A 24,496-nucleotide genomic window follows, 5' to 3' on the forward strand; every position below is an offset into this window, starting at 1 on the left:
TTTAATTATATTAACACAAAAACAAGAATAAGTAATGAAATTCATATTTTTTATATCTAAGAGTTTTTTAGATTAAAAAATATTTTTGGAATTGTGATTAAGCATTTTTAGAAATATTAAAAAAAAAAGATATTTATATATAATTTTGCTGTAAATATTTTTGAACCTTCCTTTGTGGATTCGTCAGAATCTCTCTCTTTCTCTCTCTCTCTCTCTCACGCACACATACGCACAAATCTATTAATACACGTGTATGCTCGTGAATTTTTAAGCACTGTTTCGAATATTAAAGGAATTATATTCATACATTATTCGATGGAGTTAATTTTTCATTGATTAACCAATTTCAATGGATCATTAGTTAATCATGGATCGTAGAAGATTAGGAAAAATATGCGTCGGTCTCTCCTCCTCTATGAATTAATCATCAACATTTGTTATGCGCATATTATTGCACACGTACATTGTTTATACATATTCAATCAATATCCTTTCGGCATAAATTTATCTCCATGAGCGTCGTCATCCTGATGGCAGTCTCACGTTCGCGAACGAAGGGCTAAGCTTCGACGTCTGCATGATCCACGATCGCTGATCTTTCCTTCTCTCTCTCTCTCTCCCTCTCTCTCCCTCATTTAACATCCATCTTCCTCTCTTTTACGTCTCAGCCATCGTCATAAAGTCAGTCAGGCGCACGGGATGAGGTTTGCTGCAACTCCCTCCGCACCCCGCATTGTTCCTCCGTCCATCTCTTTCTATTGCACTCACGGTTCGCCACCCTCATCCCTCCTACCGTCCCTCCATTCCTCTCTCGGCGGTACGCCCCTCTCTATCACCCTCTCCTCCGCCACTCGCCCCCCGTTTCCCCGCCATTGTCCGTATGTCATGAAACGCGCGTAAAGACGTATCTGGTTAAGGTTCGCGCGAAGGGAGGGGAGGATACGCGAGCAGGAAAGGAAGAAAAGGTGGGAAAGGGAGGTAACCGAGGGGGATGAAAACGAGACACGTAACGGATCCCGTATTTTCATCCCCCTTGCATTTCGCTGCCCGCTTGGTTCACCCGAAGCTCGGTTCGCTCGCAGGAACTGCTGTGACATCGAGAAGAGCTACGCTGGTGCAGAGTTCGTCCGGGATCGGACTATTTCATTATCCTATCCGGGAGAGGCGTACTGTGATCCGAAACGGAGGGGGAGGGGAGGAGTGCACACCTCTGTGCGACCCTTCGGAAGATTGCGAACCGTTAAGTCAATGAGATAAGTTTATGCTACCATATTGATTCGACGTTGCAGCTACCCTTTTCTCCTCGCTTTCCTCGTTCGAGAATGATTTTATTGCGCTTGTCTTGTACGGGATGCGAAATAGAATTTGCTTATGGAATTGCTATATGTTACTTACTTTTTTACACATGTCAGATGAAATTTTCCGGATGTAAAGAAACATGCGAGTGAATGGAAGAGCGCGCGAAGAATTCATAAATAAAGCCGCAAAAATGTGTTAATACAATATAATATAAAGGAATTAAAAATATATGCAGTATTTTTTGCGTTTCGAGCTATTAAATTTTTTTATTGACTATTTTTATTAAGTTACATCTCAATTTTTTTCTATTTCAGCAAATCGTGATCACAGTTTGAAATTTTGATTTTTTTTGAAAGCCACTTTCTGTTCAAAAATTTATTTCATTTTATGTAATTAACAATTATTTAATTTTTTTTCTTATTATTATCTGTTTTGTTTTGATTTAAATAATTAAATTAAAGGACTCTTTTAAATAACAAAAATATCAAGAATATAAAAGGACAAATTAGAGTGATGCCGAAACACGTCATGTAATACAATGTAACGTTAAGTTTTTAAATTAAATTTATATTTCATATTAATTTATCAGAATGTTAAAACTTTAAACGTTTATTACACATATCTATATTCGAATTTGATTCTAATTTATCTTTCTATATTCTTGATACTTTTCTTTTGTCTCGCTATTTTTGCTCCTCTGTCTTTTTCTCTTTACATTTTTTATCTTGTTATTTTCCATTGCCCTCCGCCACCCTCACTGCATGATCACCATCGACTCGGCTTCCGCTCCCTTTGCGCCCTGCAACGTTTCAATCGGTTCGAGGCGGCATAATCAGCCCTTGTCGGAAGGGTGTCACGGTAGTTAGCCGACACACCAGAGTTTACGATGGAGCGACGGTATCGTAAATTCCTCGTGCATTGTTTGGGAATTTGTGAGCGCTAATCGGTCCTCGTCACGCCTGGCGAAAGGCGCGCCGACGTCGTCGTTCTCGTCGACGACATCGTCGCCGTCGCATCGTTGTCGCTCTTCGCTGCTTCGTTGACGTCAACGTCGACGACGGTCCGTCATCGATGGATATTCGTGGAATTTCACGCTCCGGCAAATTTCTCAAATTCGCAGGCCTGATCGTAGCGCTGCACATTTATCGGATTGCTCGGGAAATGGATGGACCTATAATCTACGCCAGATTCATTTTTGAAATATTGGAGGAATATTATCAGATTACTCTTCGCGTAGCGTTAAAAAGAGCTGACATTTTGAAAGCAGTCTTTTTGTAGCGCATTCCGGCTGACAGTCGTATTTTTAGAAATTTTAAAACTCGTACATTCTAATTCTACGACCAATGTGTTTGTTTATCTTATGCATTTATCATCGCCGGTTACAAACGGGATTTCAACGTGACGGCCGCGTTACACCGAAGCGCGATCGATTTAATCGTACGACGAAATACGTTTAACGCGTTATCAAATAATCAGATCTCGTAGAACATTGGTCGAGCGGATTAACTGCGTATATTCGCGTTTCCACGACGTGAACCCCTTCGGGCGTGAGCCCGAGATAAATAATCTTTCTCCGTTCCGTGAAGTTTCACGAGTGTACTCGGTACCTGCCCGAGTACTTCAAGTACTTACGATCGTATTTAATTTAGTGTATGAATTTTATGCGCGCCGAACACCCCCGTATTATATGTGTTCGCTTGTAAATCAGCCCAGCCGACATTCTCTATCGCGTGTAACGTATACACGCAAGGGTTGCCGCCCGTTACAGTCTCTCTTCAACCTCTATCTATTTACCCTCCGGTGGCGCGATGTGCAAACTCCATTATAGGAATTTTCCCTCCGTACGCGAAGGTTGCAGCAAATATTTTACGATCGATCGGCCAAAGGGAGAGAAGCCAGCCTCCGTAGGGCGACCGAGGGAAATCGAAGCAGATGCCGCTTGCCTGCTTGCGTTATGATAGGTCAGCGTTGAAATTCAAAGCGGTCTTTCAAAGAACTCGTTAGCCGACACAAAGTGACATCGCGCTTAATGTAGTATGATCGCGCATTTAATGGCAAACAAGGTTATTGTGATAGTAACTCTCTTAGAGAAGCTGCATTTAAAAATGCGTCGTTAATTTTACCTGTCGAATGGCATACACTTTTCAATTTCCTGCGAGCTTCTTACTATTTGTCAAAGTATCAACTGAGAAATACACCAATTTCGTGTATTTTACTCGCGTGACATCACCTTGCCTCTGTAAGATTTATTTTTTTACGAAAACGGATCGCTAACGACGTTATTTATTTTTTATGATTTATTAATTAAATTTCTTTCGAAACGGAGGAGCATGATGAGGTGGGAGAGACTGCATCACTGGTGAAGTCGAGATTAATAGCGTTTCTCGTTTGGTTACACTGACGTGAATTTATGATGCTACTAATGCAGTTACCTCGCTTTAAAGTAATGATTTTTGAAACCAGAAGCAACAGCTTCTTCGCATCGTAGTGAGAATCGGCTTGGAAAAAAAAACAGGGACGATGCATTACGCGTAATTCACAGAATGTAAAGTACAGAATCTCATTAGTAGTAAGCGGCTTATTTATTTTGCCTTAAGTGCAAAAATTGTCGAAAGACACACACGACAGTGTTATCTTCCAGGCGTAATGTTGTTTCTCAAGTAATGTTGTATTTTCTCAAACTTCGTATTTTCATAATTTTCTCGATTTTACGACATGCTCAAATAATTATTGTGTATAACTATTGCGCGTCTCTATTCTATTAATCTACAAAATAGTGATAATATCACGGAACAATTTTGAAATTCTAAGCGATCTATTAAAGCGCTTATCGACAAATCCATCATTGGTTCTGCTTAATACAAGCAGATTTAACCCATTAAAGCCTATAATACTCTGAAACTTGTTGACGAAGCTACGTTCTCTCCTGACTTGGTCTAATGTTCCAAGTTCACGTGCTGTTATATAGCAATAATTATATACTTTTTAGATTATACAATATACAAAGCTATGATATTTCAGCGCAACTAATAATCGAGATAATAATAATAATAATGCTATCCTCTGCCGGCAACTGAATTTTAACTCTTCTATCAGCAAGGAGTCTTCGAGAAAAAACAGCAAATTTTTATAATTTTGAATTACATAAAAAAATGAAAAAAATTCTAGTATACTTGTCAAAGTTTTATAACAATGAGTTTTTACTATTATATAAATTGTATTTTATTTATTTTTTACAAATTTGAATTCGGTAGTCACAGTCACATATGAAATAAATTAATTTCATATACGTGAATGTCCGAACGTTTCAGCGCGATCATATTTTAAATATTTCGATTCAACAAAGAATACATATCGTATTATTTGAAACATCTAAAATCTTTGATCGTTTATTGGCGTTCTCTATGAAATTTAAATTTACCAGAATATCGATGGTGCTTTTTTAAAGACCTCTAGTTGCCGGCCAAGGATCAAATTCACTGATAAAATCATCTCGATAGAAAAAGAGTTAAAAACTGACTTTCGTTGATGTTGTAAAATTCATATAGAACAGCACGTTTTAACTGAAAAAGAGACTTTAGAGAGAAACGTTAGAGAGAAACGCTTTTTTAAAGCGTTTCTCTCTAAAATTGACGAATGACAAACGATCGTTACGTGGTGTGCCCTTCTGTCTCGTCTGAGCAGAGAGAGCCGTGGAATATCAGTGAAATTGTTGGTATCTCCGCGAAACGGAGCGGTACGTTCGTATTCGACGAGTTCCTCCTCCGGTTTGAGCGCGCTTTATACGATTGCGGAAACGAGGAGGAAAAGGTAAGAACCGGATAGAAGATAAGTTATTGCTCGTCGAGGTATGCGGCTACGTATTTCCTTATACTTCTGCCTCGCGCCGGCATCTTCCTCTTCATTCCGGCGTCTATTGTCGGCCGGATTACCCGCTGAAGGGTGTTCATGAACGCTGCCGGTATTGCATCGTCCGTCTAGATTTAAATCCCATCCATTTGCGGCCGGCAAATCTTATAATCGCACTCTGCAAAGTGTATCGCTCGACCTGACACTTCATTCGCATGAACGGCGTCTCCATCGCCGTATACGTTCTCGCGCAATCGCCATTCTGTACACTGAAAGAAAAGATTAGCTGCTGCAGCAAATTATATGGTAATTAGATGGTAAAATATGGCATAGCATCTTTAATTGAGTGCAGCAGCCAATTTTTGGTTGCGTTAGCCAATCGAAATCCTATACTGACATTGAGGATAAGCTGACACAACCAAAAATTGGTTGTTGCAGCCAATTAAAAATACTACGCCATATATTTTACCATCTAATTTGCTGCAGCAGCCAATCTTTTCTTTCAGTGTAGAATAGGCTATACGACATGTCCCAAAACTGTCAAAAATCGTGATGTCTGCACTGAAAGAAAAAATAGGCTGAATATGGCATAGCATTTTTAATTGGTTGCAACAGCTAATTTTTGGTTGCGTTAGCCTATCAGCAATGTTAATGTAAGATTTCGATAGGCTAACGCAATCAAAAATACTGCAGTTAATTAAAAAGGCTGTGCCATATTTTACCATCTAATTTGCTGCACCCAATCTTTTCTTTCAGTGTGGAGGATGTTCTTATGCCTACTGCACACTGGATGCGATGAAGCGACTAGCGATGTCCAATGAAATCTCTGGCTTCTTCTCACATGATGTGAAATCCGGTGTGCAGTAGACATTATGAAGGCGATTTTTTACTTTATTGAACATCGTTTCTTCTAGCTTTTAATATTGAACCATATAGATTGTAGATATTTTTTAATTAATGTTTATATCGGGGCTTCATAAAAATCGACAGTCGATAATTGAAAGAAATAATTAGTGTGTCTAAGGCCTTGTACATATTGCAAGAAATATTAGGAACACAAGAATAATTATTAAAAATTGGGAATAGAGGATAGACCTAACGCACAAATAGATATGAATAAAATACTGGACATTTATATATTTTAATCTTATTTGTATTATGCGTTAGGTTTAATCTCTTCCTAACTTTTTATTTTTAGTATTTAAGGATGCATTACACATTATTTATTAATAAAACAAAAAGATATAGATTTTTCTAAAATATATTTATGTAAGAAATGACTTTGAAAATAATAGAAAGTTTAGCAGCGATTTAGAACTTGGAAAAAAATTAGATTTAATAAGAAATAGACATGTTTTTTTTAATTTAACCAAGATATCTATTTTAAATTATAAAATTGTAATGTTAAATATAAATTTTAATCTTAAATATTTTTATTTGGAAAAGTGTCGATCTCAAAACTTACAAATAGATTTTTTTTTTAATTATCTAAATATTCTGGACCACTCTACATAACTTGCCAGATTTCTATCAGCACTGAGAGAAAGGATTTTGTTAATTTAACAAGCCACCAGTACTTTTAACCGGTGATCGATAAATATGTGACAACAAATTTTGTTGTTGTGATTGCTGCTAATCTGCTATATCAATCAATTATTAGTAACAGAAGCAAACTATACAGAATCTAGCCTATCTTTTAATAAACTTTAGGCTCGTTTACATAGAATTCATAGATGATCGTGGAGTCTCAAGTCGTAAGAAACCAAGCACATATACAAGGTGCGTCCCAAAATTTTCCGAACTTTTGAAATAAAACAACGGTTTACTTTTTTTTTCAAATTCAAATTGTTTATTCAAAGTAGTCCCCGTCGGACTCAATACAACGTTTGGCACGATCTAAAAGCATTTCAAATGAGTGTTTTATGTCGTTCAAAGGCACGTCCTTCAGAATAGTGGTACAAGCCCTTTGGATGTCTTCTACGTCCACATACCGCTTTCCTTTCATGGACAAATGCATTTTGCCGAATAGGTAGAAGTCACAAGGTGCCATATCAGGCGAATACGGGGAATGGTTGATTGTTAAAATGTGATTTTTAGTCAAAAAATCAGTGACAAGTGTCGAACGGTGAGATGGCGCATTATCGTGTAACAAGCGCCAACTTCCTTGTGTGGAACAAATCGTGCACAGACTTTTTGTAGGCCCAAATGTTCGGTCAAAATGCGATAAATCGTTGATTTGGGGATGTTCAATTCCATTTCCATGTATCTCACTGAAGATTTTGACTCATGCTTGATGAAATTACGCACAACTTCGATGGAATTTTCGTTAATTGTCGATTTTGGGCGACCTGTATGTGCGTCGTCATTTATGTCCTCACGACCGTTCTTGAATCGCGTATACCACTCATAAACACTGGCACGGGCTACACAATTATCACCATAAACTTGTTTCATCAAATTATGGGTTTCGGTAAATGTTTTACCAAGTTTAAAACAAAACTTAATATTGGCTCTTTGTTCGAAGTTCATTCTCGTACCGATGTATACAACATACTGACACTTGAGACGCCATAACTTCGTTTCCACTGAACCAAATGTCATGAAATTTTTACTGGAAGTCAGCTAGGGATGTACCTTTCAAACGCGCAATCGAACACACGGATGGCGCCACCCGACCTATCCCTATTGAAAAAGTTCGGAAAATTTTGGGACGCACCTTGTATAATCTAATATAGGGAGAATGCTTGACTAGAATTGGTCAATTTCTTATGATTTGAGATCTTGCAACCGTCTATGACTTATATATATATTTAGTCTCTTATATTTGCTAGCGATATTGATTATTTATTACATTGACGAATTAATTTGCAATCGTAACAAATCGATCGTCTTTTTTAATAAATATCATTGCTTTCCCTTGATTTGTTCCTATAATAAAATTCTCTCAGTTAGCACTGTGTGTATAAGTATATCAAGATAAATGAAACCTTCCATGGAGATGCACACCTTTCCACGCAAAACTTTGCTCAGAAATATATGATAATTTCACAAATGTATTAGATTATTGAACTGTTATATACAGTTACGTATTTCTCGCGGATTCGGGCAGCGTTCTCTTATTCTTATGAATAAGAGGAAACGCTCGCAGACGGTACTTTAAAGTAAAGGGTCAATTCCACGCGTAACTCCCGCGTTCCTGACATTTCTCACAGTCTGGCATCGTCGAGCGTGAAATATTTTCTGCTCGAGAATACGGAAGACGCGTTCGACGGAGAGTGTCTACGCAATCGACTAGTCTCTTTTGCCTATTTCATCATATCTTGCTTTCTCCATTTCCTCATTATTTCTCATTAAGTATCTGAATTAAGTTACTCGCGAGCGTCTTGCGAGTCCGGCTCATCTCCGTGTGAAATTTCCATTTCTGGACTTTACCTATTTCTCGCACGCGAGAAATAACGATCGGTCGGCTTTTATATGCGATGCTGCGTCCACTCTCGATTTCAAAAGACTTCGGTGCGGAAAAGGAAGGAGAGACCAGGAGAAAAAATGTGACGTGAGAGAAAACGGGAAGAGAAGGGTGGATAAAGCGAAGCAGAAGAGTAAGAACAAGTTCCGGAAGCTGTGCACACAGAGATGTAAGAAGCGTGGGATGAAAAGAGCGAGACTCCGTTGCGAGTCAACCGGGGATTGGTTGACCCGACCCGACAAGCGGACCTCAACAAAGGGACAACTTTGCGCGAGATGATCTTGTTTACGTACCGGGTATCGATTTACCGAGATCGAGGTATTCTCGCACGGACGGACTCAGGAATCCAGGCGGCACGGCCGGCGCCTCGTTCGTCGGATTGTTCCTCTCGTCCACGGGATCATCGTAGTAATAGTCGTCCTCATCGGGATCGAGAGGCTTCGCCCGCTTTGACACTTTACTACCCTGAGCTCCACGTACACCGCCTGCAAAAGCAATTTTTAGCTGCAAAATACATCCAACGATACATAATAATTATAACAATCTTTATTGAAATGTAAAATAACAGAAGTGTGGATAAGTGGACAGTAAAAAATAAACGAGATGCACCTCGAAAGGGGGCATCAGCATGTTGTTTTAGCTAAGAAAAGTGATTGCTCGATTTATTTTCTTCCTTGTAAGTAACGGATTATCTTAAAGAATATTTTCTTCATAATAATCTTTAAATACACGTATTACAAATTAGAAAATCTCATTTGTTATATTATCATCTTACAAATTAGAAAAACTCATTACTTATGTATTCAAAACAAAAATTTATTTTCTTTTAACAAATATTGTAATTGATCGAAAGAACGACTTTATATATTATAATAAGCAAATTGAATTTGTTTTAATTTAATAATCTTGATTGAAGTATTAAACTCAAGATTCTCTCAGAACATATTTTAAATAAATGTAATGTTTATGATGAACTTATTATAGATATGCGGTGTAAATAATAAATTGTTGAATTAACGAGTTAACAAAAATAATAAAAAAAATATTACGAAAAACAAAATTACAAATGAAAGGAAGCACAACAAATGAATATGAATGATAAACGTAAAATTCGACAAAATCGAAGAGAGAATGAATCTAAAATTAACACATAGTACGTTAAACATTTTTACTATTTATTTTCGTGGTTAAGCTCATGAAAAACTTTAAATTTATACAAATTTATTTTGCCTATTAAGAAGAATTTGGTAGTCCACTTTTTTTCAATATTTAAACATTCAAGCGTTTTAATTTACGGAAGTTCGAGTTGATTTGTTGCGCCCCAAGACTAATGGCTCTGTTATCCTCTAATTGCATTGTGCGCGCGCTTTTCTCTCCGTATTAATTCGCATGATTGAAGTGTTCTGTGCTGCTTCTACTGTTATTTCCTTCTTGAGTTCGGATCTCTCCGTGAGAAGAGAAAAGGAAAGTGGGAACTGAGAAAGAGAGAGAGAGAGAGAAAGAGATATGACAGAAACCAACCGCTGCCTCCTGGAACCTCCGGGAGTTGTGGTCATTTGAACAATTTAAAATTTAAATCGTTTGAAAATGCAGGTCGACCGTCATGAGTTCCCGGAGGTAAACAAATTTTTACAGTCTCTTTAATTCATGCGGGGAAATGTTTAATCGATATCGTTCATCGCCGCGCTGTTTTTCTTGGCAGAGACATGGCTGTTTTAATGCCTTACCTCCCTCTTGGCTTTCGCGATACAGTAATTTGCGTTCCAAATGCGCTTTGTTTGAACGTAGAAGATTCCTTCTATCGTACGTTCTCGCGGAATATATTAGTTACGCGGATAATTTTTGCGAAATTTCCGTTGAAACGTATCGTGTTTAAACGACAACATGACACGACGCCTTCGACAAACGTCGAATTTTCCGGCTCCATGTCAAACATTCGATAACTTTTCAATTTGTCCCATACGAACGCACACAGTCGCCTAATCGAGAAGCGATAATAGCGGTTTAACGACGGAGACTGGTCGCTGCGAACTGAAAATTAATTAACTCTCAACTTTTGAAGCGTGTTAATTTCGATCAAGTGCCAGCCAATGTGCGACTCGGATCAGCTCGACCGCAGTGTGAATATGTCTTGAATAACGCAGTCGAGTATCGGTACGCGGTCGGCGGCTGCAAAACTTCGAACCGTCCTTTCGTCCACAGATGTACATCTCGTGAAAACTTTGCGTCGTCTTGCCGCGTGAATGGACGAAGTTTCGTGTCGACCAACAGACTGGGTCAAGTCTCGAGAATCTTGAGTTTGGCTTCTACAAAAGTAGCCGTTAGCCTTACGCGTGCCTTGGCTCCCAACAAGAGTCACATCCGTGAAAAGGTGAAGATATTTAATATCGAAAATTAAGACGAAGCTTCGGAATCACGGATGCAGAATCAAATATTTTATCACTCGGTCTTTGATTAAGTTAACGTTCGGTAGGTGAATTGTCATCATAAAAATTAGAAAGAATGACAAATTTGATTATTCGCGATTTTTAATTCGCGAGCGTTAATACCAATATCAAATATTTCTTACAAAAAACTGAGAATCCTTTTCTGCTGTACAATTTTATTTTGTTTTACAATGATTTAACGCCAATACACTCTAAACTTTCAACAGTAAAAATTTCATTCCAAACAAAAATAAGTTGCAAGATCACTACTTTAAAAGTGAATTTTTACTTTGAACTTAATTGGTCCACTCTTATGTAAGGAGTGGATTATTATTTCAACCGACTCGATCAATCAAAGTGAATAAGTTAAGCGTTAACAGATAGTGTGTCTTCCCGTAATAGAAATTCCAATGTCTGTGTATATAAAGCTGGGATGGTTAGAATTGTTACACTAGTTTTGTATTATATATAGAATGTATACTTTTATATAGTTTATATACTTTTTAACGTGTGAAACTTCTTACATAGAAGTTTGTAACTATATCTTCTTTTTTTTAGGGAGAAAATGAATTTTTCATAATTAAATAAAAATCATTCTCCCCTTGGAGTGATATTCGGTTTATTATAATCTTCAAATTTATTTTCCTTTTTAACATTAATAAATTCACTCACAATTTCACTGCTACAGATTTAGAGTGATATTATACAGTACATTCAAATTTAAATATCGACAGTATGTCTATTTATAGAAAGCGAATTCTTATATTTGACAGATGAAAGCTTTTTTAAAAGTTTGATATCGTTAATGATGAAAATCGTTTTATTACGAACTCCATTAAATCGTGTGTTTTATTTAAGCCTTTGCTGCGACGTCCCTGTCACATAAATGTGACATCCGTATTATCTAACGAATATTATATTTATTCAGTCACCAAGTTCCTTGAAATTGGCACTCTGCTGTAAGATTATGAAGAGAAAATCTGCAAGTCATTGCAGTCTTTGAATATGAGATAATTAAATAACAGACTATCACAGTAATTAGACAAAACAAGAAGTCTTTCTCAACGAGTTTTATTCGAGACAACGGATGCGGAATAAATATTATTACTCGGCCCTTGATTAAGTTAATTATCAATAACCGATGAATTGTCATCGGTAAAAGTTCGAAAGGATAAAAGATGTATTTACGATTTAAACTAGCGAGCGTCAATATTATATATTTTTCACAAACGTGAGAATCGCTTCCACATGTTTGAACAAGATATTTTCACTATCTCAACGAGTTTTGTAAATCAAAGAGAATAACATTCATTCTTCTATATTTGTCATATCATAGATTTTCATTGATAGGCATCAAAACAATTCGTCGCCCCCTCTCACGATAGTTACACGCAACGCACGAACGAATTCACGATTAACGCGATAAATTCGACCACGTAATCGCGCTATGAATCCTTAGTAGGGCGTATCATAATCGGGGATAGCGTATGTATTACGCCGGTTTACGAAAGCTCGTCGGAATCCCATGTTCATCCTGTTTGATACCTGCCGCGGCGTCCGTGCCGTGGAAGCTAATTAATGGCTCATCGACGAGCAGAACTTTATGCGTCAAAACGCAGCGGTTTAATTCGCGCTCGCGAGCAATGCATTTGCGTGGGCGTGGGATTTATGATCGCGTCGTGTTGTTGATTTTCTTTCTCTTCCTCCCCCCTCCCCCCTCCCCCCCTTCCTTTTCCGCGTATGAATTTTACCGCTGCCGCGCTGGTCGCGCGTGAAATACGATTTTAATGTTACGCTGGATCCCAAAAATGCTCACTGTAAATACTATTAAACATCGTAAAATATTTCCGTCCGCGAATCGAATGTTGTTTAATGCTCTTCAGTACGCAGGATAAAATATTTCTGCTTTTTTTAGGGACAACGCGCCACGTTCGTGACGATAGAGAGTAATGTTTATGACTGTGAAAATTTAAACGAATAAGTGATTGTTTAATAAGTGATTTTTATTTTCCTTTTCCAAATGAGATTTTAAAGAAAACTGTATCTGAAGTTTATGTTCTAACCATCCTACTTACTTACTTAAGCCCAGTTTCACAACTCATGGTTGACTTTTAATCGAGGTTCAACTTGTTTCTCATCTTCTTACAATTCTAGAATTCGAAAGAGATAGTGAATAAATTGAACTTCGGTTTAGAGTTAATCGTGAATTGTGAAACTGAGCCTTGGTTGTGAATTTTCTTTACCCGGTTTAGACTCAACTTGACGTTACTTAATTTGATGATAATGTAAAAAAAAAGTGCTTTTCTATTATTTAAATCCGAATCAGTGGATAATTACTGATATCAGTGCCAAGTATGTCACTGATAATCAGTGAATGAAATGTAAAATCTCTAACCTAGCTAATCTTTATTATGTGATCTAACTAACCTTGTTTTAGTGCATAAATTCAATGAATATGGTATTCGAAGATTGAAATTAACGTGCAAATATCAGTGTTTTAGTTATATAATGCTCAAACATTCTTTTTTAGTTGAACTTCAATTAGTCGTAAATAACTTTTAAAATTACTGCTATGAAATCATTACTTTCTAAATTTGAATCAGTGGATAGTCACTAATTAGTGACACAAATGATCATTACATCCTTGTTGTTTGCCAATGTTAAACAAAGATGACACGATCACTGTGTCGCACTGTGTCGTTTGTTGGAAGGCACACTTATTGTCCAAGTATGTCGCTGGGTAATTAGTGACTATCCACTGATTCAAATTTAGAGAGTAATGATTTCATAGCAGTAACTTTAAAAGTTATTTACGACAAAATCATTAATTCAGTAATACAGTTTTTACATTACTACAGATAAAATCTTAAAACCTAATCTCAAGTTAATGAGAAAATGAAAAATCATTTAACCTTAATCGTCACTCGAAAAAATAGAATCTCTGCATAATTTAATAAATGCAGTTCACTTTTCCATTCTTCCATTGTTTAATAACCCTTTATGGGGACGTCACTGAAATTATTACGATATCTGTGTCAAAGATATTCCAGCCTCTTTGAAGTATCATTACTTTTTCAGCTAGTTTTACAATTTCGCTCGTGTCGTCCGTAGCTTCATTTCGCTGCGTATTTACGTTATGCCGCTTGCAAAAGGTGGATCGAGTTCCGGAGTATAATAAATATTGTCTATCTGTCCGTCCTCCTCCGTTTTCCATTAAAGAAGCAGAGAGAAGCGCGGAAGAAAAAGAGTCTCGCGCGCGACGTAACTATTTTCTGCGTTTCGCTCGACGCGCAAATATCCCAGGGAAACGGCGCTTTAATATCGCACTGCCGCATGAAAATTCACCGAGAACCGACCGGAAGAGAGCGAGAGAGGGAAAACGAGAACAGACACGTCGGTCGGAGAACTGCAAAGAAATTGGCACGAAAAAAGGAAGGAAAAAAAAAAAGAGAGTAGGCGGCGAAGAATGGGTGGACACGGAGAAAACAAAAGTTGAAAAGTACGATCGCGTTTCCCTCCTACGTTTTCCTGCGTACTACGTGCGTGCTGCGTGGGAAAGCCGACTGCAATGTCGCGGATGTGTATCGTTATAGCCGGAAAAAAAAAAAAGCGTCGATGTACAAACACGATCGCACGCTAATTCTCGCTATTTATCCGCATATAACGCCGATTATGCACGCGCGGGTATCGAAACGCAGCTCTCTGGCTGAGTGGGAGATCAAAGGCGGGGATGCACCACGCCTATTATCCGAACATCGTGTTTCCTTGCACGGGGAACCGGCTTAAAGGACGTTAAATATGCATGACGGTGTCGAATTATGTTGACCTCGCGATCTCTGCACGTTGTATTAGCACGTCGGCGAGGATCGTCGTCGATATTTCCGTATGGTAACTTCGACGAGCTCAAAGCAAGAAGATCCCGTGAGCGATCCCGGATACACAAGGACATGAAAACAATTAATGTTAGCATGAAACAAAAAATATGGGAAGTGTCGGGAAAATCGAAAATGGTCAGGGAAATAAGGGAAAAGTTAAGAAATGTTTTGGACAATTAAAATTCTTGGTTTTTAAAAAAGTTTACATAATAATAATAAATAATAAATTCTTATAGTTTTAAAGAAGTTATATAATAATAATAATAATAATAACTTACATTGCTATATTTGCAACATTATTAGTTTGCAGCATTGTTATGTTAAATTACTCTCAACAAAGTACTATTTTTAAATAAGGACAAAAATATTGAGAAATTTCAAAATATTATTAAAAGTCAAGGAAATTAATGAAAATTAGGGAAAAGTAAAGGAATGAGGAATTTGTGGCAATCCTGCATGATGCAGGAAAAAATATGTTATTCCCGGCGAACACGATTCCGTCATTACGCGATTCGAAAGATCGATTGTACGACGAAAATCACGAGCGCAAAAGCGATCCGTAATTTTTGAAATAAACGACGGATTTCGGATTTTCGTGAATTTATGAGACGGTGATGCGCGCCGCGTTTCCCCCGATATCGAATGATAAAATACGGGCGCTCGTGCAAGTATCGGACCGCGGGATCAAATAACATTTGTTATATTAAATGCTACGGACAAACAGGTGTAATTATTCGGCCGGTCTGGCCGAATGCCGAATAATTATCAAATGCGTATCTGCGGCAAAAGTAGGTATTAAGCGAACTAAATTATCGCGGCGGGGGTGTGTAATAACGCATGGCTGCGTGCACGCTGAAAATCGATTCACTATCCTGCCCCGAGGACGGGGCGAATGGATAAATTAAAAACAAGAAGAGAGAGAGAGAGAGAGAGAGTTTCTATTTCCGAAAGACAAATCGGGATATGATGCCGCCGCTGTGCTGCAACGATCCGGGCCAGCTGTCTGCGTGTGATAATTAACTATCGATCGTGCCGCTTCTCCATTAGCCGCTACATTTTCGGTGGCCTAATTATTCTCTTGTTCGTTCTCTCGCGCTGGAGAATACGCCGCGATCGACGTGTTTAAAAAAAATGGAGAGATAATCACTGATGTGAAAAGTTCCAAGTTCACTCGTTTTCTACGACTCTGCAAGAATCGTCAGATAATATAATTGCGAGAAACGGCGAGAAATTGGCTATTTCTGATTATCGCGAAATCAGGAATTGTTTTATTCACGAAATTTTCCATAAATATGGAAAATAATGGGAATTTCGGTTAACGTCGGAGAAAGAATTTTCAATCGAGAACGCTATAAAATATTGTATTATGTGATACAAAACTTCGCGTTGCGGTTGGGACATCGCAAAATCTCGTTTCGATAATCAACGAAATATCTTCGTGTATCAGGATGAATGAAAGAAAGGATATACATTCTAGGCTAAAAGTTCAGAAACACTTTTTCAAAATTGACAATCGTAGGATTATTCATTCAAGTAACAATGTGTTTTTATCAATAATTCTTTAGATTCAACTGTTATTGAATCTAAAGAATTATTGGTAAAAAACACATTATTATAGGATTATTTAAGAAAGTAATTCCATAAATATCTATCAATTTTTTAAAAGTGTTTTTAAATTTTTGTAACACATTGTTCGTTTTAAGAATGTTTGCATATATTATAAATCGATATATCGAAGTCAGATATATTGAGAGATCAATATAATATACAATAATAAAAATCTTTATAATTCGTAATTACGTTAAATTATATTAAATGAATGTATAACATGCAATTATACATATATTTACTAAACCTTAGTGATTTACGTAATTCTACAATCGTCGAACGTTATATTAAATCATTAGCGAACTGTCGCTAATTATATATAATTGAATCAATTAACAAATAAAATTATTACATAAAGTAGCTTAATCAAAGTAGCTTTCTCAAAATTACAAACATGTTATTCAAATCGAAGAGCCGAATTTTAGTCGTTCTTTACGCAGCGTATTGTACCGATGAAAAATCGAGAAAAATCATAATTGTAAAAATACACATCGCAGTACCTCCGACAGCGGGGGCGGATACGAAAGAGGGATGAAACCGCAGGCGCGATAACGCCATGGATAAATCGCAGTAAATATGATACCGCGGTAAACAGTAAGCGGCGGTAAACCCGCAAAGGAAATACGAGGAGACGGATGCCCGGATACCGTGGATATAAAGGAAGTAAGGGGGAAGGTAATGCTCGTTTAACCGATAGTCATGTCACGTGTTCGTCTGCCCTTTCGGGTCTCTTTAAATATCCTCTCAAAGTATATTGACATGCGAGAGAAGGCGAGACCTTCCGATCTCTCGGTGTTACAATCGAACGACGAATGCCCTGAAATTTCCTAACCAGAGGCGTATTCGTATTTTGTTGTTTAACATTCGATAAACAACAAGGATGATATGATCCAAACATGCCTCTGGAGGTCGATTGTGTTTCTTGACTTGAGGTAAAAATGACAAAAGTGAACAAATTCACTAGATGTTGACCAATGAAATTATAAATATTCCAGTGAATTTACTCACTTTTGTGATTTTCACCTCATTTTAAGATACACAATCGATCCTCTGATCATGGTGGAAGAAATCCAAGTGTGCTCTCGTTCTTGAGACCAATTTCATACAATTCTGCGCAAATGTCAGATGCGGTTATATTTAAACATATTTAGATTCTACTCTGCCAAAGAGACGAGCATTAAAACCCTCTGTAGTCCCATACAGAATTTAGACTCAATTGACAATGTAGGTAAGCATATAATTAAATAAAAACAGGTAATACAGTATATAAAAAAAAATCATAATATGATGCTTCAAATCACCTCCGTAAGATGGTGGTATCTGGCGTGCAATTTTCCTTGGCTAATTAGAAATATGTATGCATAATAAGCACATTGATTTCTCCACCACGTCATGATCGAGAAGACGATCTCGCAGGTATTGGCCAAAGATGTCCGCGACGTCGGGCACAACTTCGCCGCTGTCTTTGCTAAAAGACGTCACCCCTGAAACGCGACACCCTGGAAGGTGGAGTCTCCCTGGTATGCGAGGAAATTCACGGGACGTTGAAGGACGATGAGCTCGAGAAGAAAGGTAGCTTGAGAGGCGTCTCTCTTCCTCTCTTTTCTAACTACGAGAGCGAGCCGGAGCGACGTACAGCGTACAGAGCCTGGACGATGAGAGATGAGGAGAGAAAATAGAGCGGGAAAGAGGGCGAGAGGAAGAGCGAGGTGTTTACGACGATGAGGAAGAAGAACCTTTTCGCCATGATCGTTTAGAAGGAGGGCCTTTTAACGGCGTAAAGAACGATCCGCCGCCTTTGTGCTCTCTCGCCTCGTCCAGTTATCGAGCCATTTAACTGTGTGCGTCTGTGCATCCTGTGCCTCTACCCCTTATCATCCCCTCGTTTGACTGCCCTCTCCTTTTCCGCGCCTCTGTCGTTTTCCGTGTATCTGACTCTTGCGAGCTTCATATTTCTCCAGCGTCACTTTCCGTACCATTCGCACCTCAAAATGTTTCCATAGGCAAGCTTCGCTTCATTATCAACTTTATAATGATGATGGGATGTTTATTGTTCGTAAGCTTTAATTGTTATACCAATGATTCCTGTAATCTTGTTGATAAAAGTTTACTCTCTACTCTCTAAATTATTTTGAGCGAAACCTCATTCTAAAATTGAGCCAGTCTTGAAATGGTGATTTAATTTTCAATCTTCAAGGACGGTATTTACAGTCAGTTCTTATATTCAAGACTGTCTTAAGTTCAGTCTTAAGATATCACGAACCAATTCAGGGAGCCGCATTAGCGTCTTAAGACATTACTTAAGACGGTCTTGAAATAAGATCTGCCTCTGATTGATTCATGATATCTTAAGACGGTCTTAAATATATCGGCTTAAGGATGATCGAAGTGAGATTTCACTTCTTAGGGTAAGATTCACTCTGAAAGTTGTGGAGAGTACTCTTGTCTAGATCTATTTTTTGATGATTTTAAAACTTTCATGTTTTTCTGCTCGACCATGGTCGAGTACCAATCATAACTCGTCTTTTTGCGCACGCGCATACGTAACATCGCAAGATTTCGCATCAAAGGGCACGTAATCTGTTGTATCAACATCCCCCTCGCATGCCGTCAATCGGTACGGGGGTTGTGCTACGCGATCGAAGTTACGATTCTCGTGTTCCCGATGAAATTTCAGACTGGGGGCGGCTGGTGGGGTCGACGAGGGTGTCGACGCGCAAAAGGAGAAAAGCGAGAGAGGGAGAGATGGGGAGGGGGGGAGTTGTGCTGGGGATGGAAACATAGACGGAACAAGCGGACGATGCTTCGGGGCTAAAACGCTGGCAGAAGTGGATGGAGGTGGGCGAGCAGGAGAACAGGAGGTGAGCGGTGGTGCGGGAAGGGGTTTCGTTAAATAATTAATCGATCCGAACCACCCCGACTGCCAAGGATTCCTTCCTTTTCCTGGTTCCGCATAAACGATGCATTTTCTGAGGTTTTTCGGCCGAGCGAGACGACGAGTCGAAATAGCTTTTCCGCATTGAATACGATAAATGCATTTTTTCCCGCGGAGACAAACTATAATACAGAAAAGTAACGACCAAAGAACAAAATTTTCAGCTGCCTTGGACTAAACTTTCGAATTCTCGCTTGGATCTTTTTATCGTTAAATATGCTGGATGTCTTTCGAATGCAGCATGTGAATTTTAATCTTTTGCGTTATTAAGATTATTTCCTTTCTTTCTTCTGTATTTTTGTCATTAAACTTTGGATCTTTCGGACGAGTAAATCATCGTAATTACAGCCAGAATTTTTCTGATTTTTCTCTCTCTCTCTCTCTCTCCTGTGTTGCATAATTTCACTCGGGGAGGACAGCTGACGGTTTATGGCGTATGATGAAGCATAATGATAGCGTCATTATTATTAAATGTGTAATGACATTTATGGACACGCCTGCGGGAAGAAAAAAATCGCTTAACCGTAGCACCGTGAGCGCGCTGAGCGATCTGATATTAATGATCTCCATATTTTGGACTCATTAATCTCGCTAAAATACATGGTTAGCCGGTAGCATAATATGACCGAACCGCATTAACTTGCACGTACAAGCGTATCGTGAATAACGCACTAGGCACGTTCCATAGTCTGTGTCGACATTCATTGCGCACGCGGTGTCTCTCTCCCTCTCTCTCTCTCTCTCTCTTTCATTAGGAGTTATTACAATATTTTAATTTTTAATTGCCGCTGTGTATTATACGCCGTATAATTAATCGCCAGCAGGCATGAATAAGTGAGGCACGCGCTGCATTTGTAAAGCGAATGAACTCCGCATGCTCCGTTGTAATCGCTGCTTCGAATTGGCAGGCGAAAATTGCCGTTTATTGTATGCCAGCACTTTTCTCTAAAAATCTCGCGTGAATATATATCTAAAAGCGTCGGTGTTATGTCTGGCATATAATTTCGGTCATTATTTCACGACAGTAATATCCGAGATTTTACATCTTTTGTGTATATACACGTTATCGCTTTGCGTAATCCTTACTTATACAGAAGCTGCAACTTACCGCATTAATACCGAGAGAAAATATGAGTTTGTATACTTTCTAAAAAATCCCCGGTTTGGTATCTTCGGCTTGAGACTATAAATTATCATTAATAAAACCTAATGACATGGCACTTATTCTGCATATTATTAAATGAAATTAATATAATACAAAACTAACAGTATTTTTATATTTTTCCTAACGATTAGATAATGCGAAAAAATGGGGAAAATACGGGGGAAAATGCGAACGATATTATTGCAGTATATTAAAGTAATGATAACTTCTCATTTCTCATATCCAGTCTGATTACATTTAGTGCTGTATTATAATTCACTATCATTGAACTCGGTTTAAGATAAATACTATGTTTCCGATTATTTTTGATATAGGGAAGAATGGGGGCGAATTACGAATACTTAAGGGAGAAATTAAATAAACCCATATAGAGGGTTTACAATCGACCTACTGCTGGGTCATTACTGGTATCCACATTTCAGGTACTGACACAGTACTGGCAAAATACTGGTCTAGTTTGGCTAAGTACTGGATGATAACTTGAGCCCAGTCATTTTAGCCAGTCATTTTCCAGTGATAGCTTAGTATTAGCTGACAGAACTTTAGCCATTATTTAACAGTCAGTCATTTGATGGTCCAATACTGGTTGACAGAACTTTGGCTGTCAATTGACAGTCATAGGGTTAGCTAAACGTTGGTTGTAACAAATGACTGGCAAATGACTGACTGTTAAATAATGGCTAAAGTTCTGTCAGCTAATACTAAGCTATCACTGGAAAATGACTGGCTAAAATGACTGGGCTCAAGTTATCATCCAGTACTTAGTCAAACTAGACCAGTAACTGGCGATCCCTATGGAAAGACAATTATTTATCAATTGTAAAAGTCTTCATTTAAAGGATGTGGCTTTAAACTATAATATATTTTAAACAAATAACAAAACCGATTAGCCATTGCTCTGCGTGGCGGCAGATAATTTCAAACAGCAATGGTTTTGTCTTTTAATTTAATTATAATTTATATTGATAATGCACGAATGTTAATTATTGTAGTTTAAAGCCAATTAATTGGAGTAAAAAAGCTACTTTGATTAATAAATAATTGTCAGTTTTATTTAACTTTTCCCTTCGATATTTTCAGTTCCTTCACTCTCTCTCTCTCATATACACGATGGTCTATAAGTAAATTTCTGCTTCTCTATTTTCGTATTTAAGTCTGGCTCGCAAGTGCTTTCGTTGCGTTTTTGAAATTAGCACATTTTAATCTGCAAATCCTGGTGTCCGCACGAACTCAACATTTTTGTCAGAAATGTCTCGGCATTCTGGATGACCTCCGGTTTTCCGAGAGGGACATGTCCAAAGAGCGACGCGGATGGCAAAAACGTATATGTCGACTAAACATGACAAGGTGGAAGCCTTGTCGGACGCAGGGATGCTACGAAAGTTCCACTAATTATTCTATAAAAGAAAATAGTGACGAGGTCGCTCGGAGTTGGAGTTTCAAAGTTACGTCAATTCAATGATTTCGAACTTAACTCATAGGAATGCGGACGCGCCACTTTCCGCGGTGGGAAAAGTTTCCTTCGGCTCCGTCATAATCAGCGAAATTTCCATAAAGAAAATAGCGAATGTTATAATGTGCGGGATTCTTTGAACACTTTCGTAAGTTCGTCAAATAACAAGGACCACGCTTATCTTCGAGAAACTTTCCGCAAAATGTATCTACTACTGCTTTTTTTATTTCGAACGATCATGGAAAGAAATTTATTAAAACAATTAAAAATTTTATTGATTTAGCAAATTTACAGCCGTAATATATGGATAGCCAGTTTTCTATATTAAAGTAACAAAGTTGTATATTTGAATAAAATTAGCGATTATAGGTAATCGTATATTTGTTGCACAGCAAATAGTATAGCAAATTTGTTACAACAAAGATAACTTTCTATGAAAATCAATTTAATATATAGATCAAAATTTTGTTAACAAAACACGCTGGCTAAAATGGCTTTACTTACTTTTGCTGCTATAGTGAAGAAAACTTACATTAGCAATTTTCATTGCAGCAAGGAATGAATTGAATTAGCATACTAATAGTTACTTACAGAATTTCTTTGTTAAATTATCAAATCTTCTTGGTTATGGATGTTAAATTCGTTCAGCAAGCTGAACGAATCCCAATCTATTTTTTTCCGTAATTATTCGAAATCATATTCGGTAATTTTATTTGGATTCCTTTCTGCATAATTGCTCATTATTAAACTAAAATAATTTCAAATATAGACGCACACGAATTATTCATTTTTAAAGTCCAGAGATTAGATTTGACTAATAGTTTTCAATTTCCCAAATCAATTTTTTAATTTAAAAAATGATGATACTTTAATAATTTCATTTCAAGACGTGATTTTTTTGCGCGATGAAATATCAAGTGAAAAGTCCCTTATAAACTCACACATAATTTTTGTCGTAAGAGATTAACGTCCGGAATTTTGTAACAGCCATCTTTCTCGTTTCTCGCCAGTCAGTTAAAAGCCAAGGATTAGATCTTCGTTTAACGATGTTCCTAAACGTTTCTGCAAAACGGCAAGTTCTTAATGAAAGTCGACTTAATTATTAATAAAAAGGATGAGTTATCTCAAAATAAATTTTAAAACTAGATAAAATTTAAAAACATTTATTGCTCATTACTATAATTTATTTTTTTCTTCGTAGTCTGATTATTTTTCTGATTATTTATCGAAGATGACAATGGAAGAAATTCGCTGCATTTTGTGCTTTGATTTAATCCATGCATTCTCAAGAAATTTGTCATTATATTAATCGCCATTATTATTAATTTACTAAATCAATAAACTCTCCCTCGATAACTGGAATCTTTAAAGGCATATCGTCGATATTTTGATTGTAAATTCCAATAGATAAATTTGTGAAAAAAATAAGTAAAATACAATTCGACTTGTATGATGGTAAAAACTCGTTATTAAAGTTTTAACAAATATACCAGAAATTTTTTCTAACTTTTATATAAAATCCGGAATAAAAAATATTGTTGTCTCAAAAATTCCTGTTGCTAGCGAAAGAGTTAAATTTTCACATTGCCAAGGAGGATTAAAAATCTAATTAGTCTATTCGGCACTGTCGAATAGAACTCACATCTATTGTTTTTCACTTTTCTTTTCAACTCTTTCTTTAAGAATACTAGTAACGCTTTTCTCTAATTTTTTTTATCATACAATAGTCAAGATTGGGACTTCAATATACGTATCATGATACCGCAAGAAAGCTTTTTGACAAACCTAAGTTAAGTTAAAGCCGGCGAAAGTCAGCCAGTATGCGAGTTTTTAATTTAAAATCCATTTTATCCTTTGGATTGATTAACCTACCCGTTACTCTCCGTCACACGTTTAATTTGCGGTTTCCATGGAAATACAACGAGACTCCACGAGTGAGCGGAAAAAGAGATAACGGAAAGAGTGAATATGCTGTTTTTTTTATGTAGAAATCAATAAGGCTGAATTTGTGTAAAAAAAGAAAGGAAACGGGGGTGGAGATGTACACACGGTTGTGCGCGCGGGCGAAGGCAGAAGTGACGCGACGTGTGAAAATAAACGAAACTAGGAGTTTGATTTACATTGACAGTGACGAGTCATCTCGTATAGTAACGCGTATGCTGTTTCACACAAAGCCCCTCATGACAATGTTCCCTTTTTAACGAACTCGCTCGGTAAATTCAACTTATTTCTCGTCGCTTAGTGCGAAGCCGATAACGCAGTCTCATTGTTAAGTAAATTTTCGGCGCATCGAAATCTACGATCTGCTTGTGAGTATTATTTAGAAATCGAATCCTTCGGAAAATACCGAAAGTTAGAGTGAAACACGTCAAAATTGCAATATTCGTTGAAATAATCGATGAATATGATAGAGACTGTAT

At 37.5% G+C, this 24,496-nt stretch overlaps 2 protein-coding genes across 2 annotated transcripts in view; one reads left to right on the forward strand and one right to left on the reverse strand.

The window, feature by feature from the left end:
- Positions 1 to 24,496, forward strand: part of qin (tudor domain-containing protein qin) — a 208,176-nt gene that overhangs the window by 123,020 nt on the left and 60,660 nt on the right.
- LOC105145206 (uncharacterized) overlaps positions 1 to 24,496 on the reverse strand; it is an 86,013-nt gene that overhangs the window by 11,339 nt on the left and 50,178 nt on the right. Inside the window, exon 2 of the mRNA XM_011054626.2 lies at positions 8,908 to 9,099. Within this exon, the coding sequence (XP_011052928.1) occupies positions 8,908 to 9,099 (192 nt within the window). The remainder of the gene's footprint in view (positions 1 to 8,907; positions 9,100 to 24,496) is intronic.

Source organism: Acromyrmex echinatior, chromosome 12, assembly GCF_024713525.1.
Source record: "Acromyrmex echinatior isolate Ae372 chromosome 12, ASM2471352v2, whole genome shotgun sequence".
In the NCBI taxonomy this organism is placed as follows: domain Eukaryota; kingdom Metazoa; phylum Arthropoda; class Insecta; order Hymenoptera; family Formicidae; genus Acromyrmex; species Acromyrmex echinatior.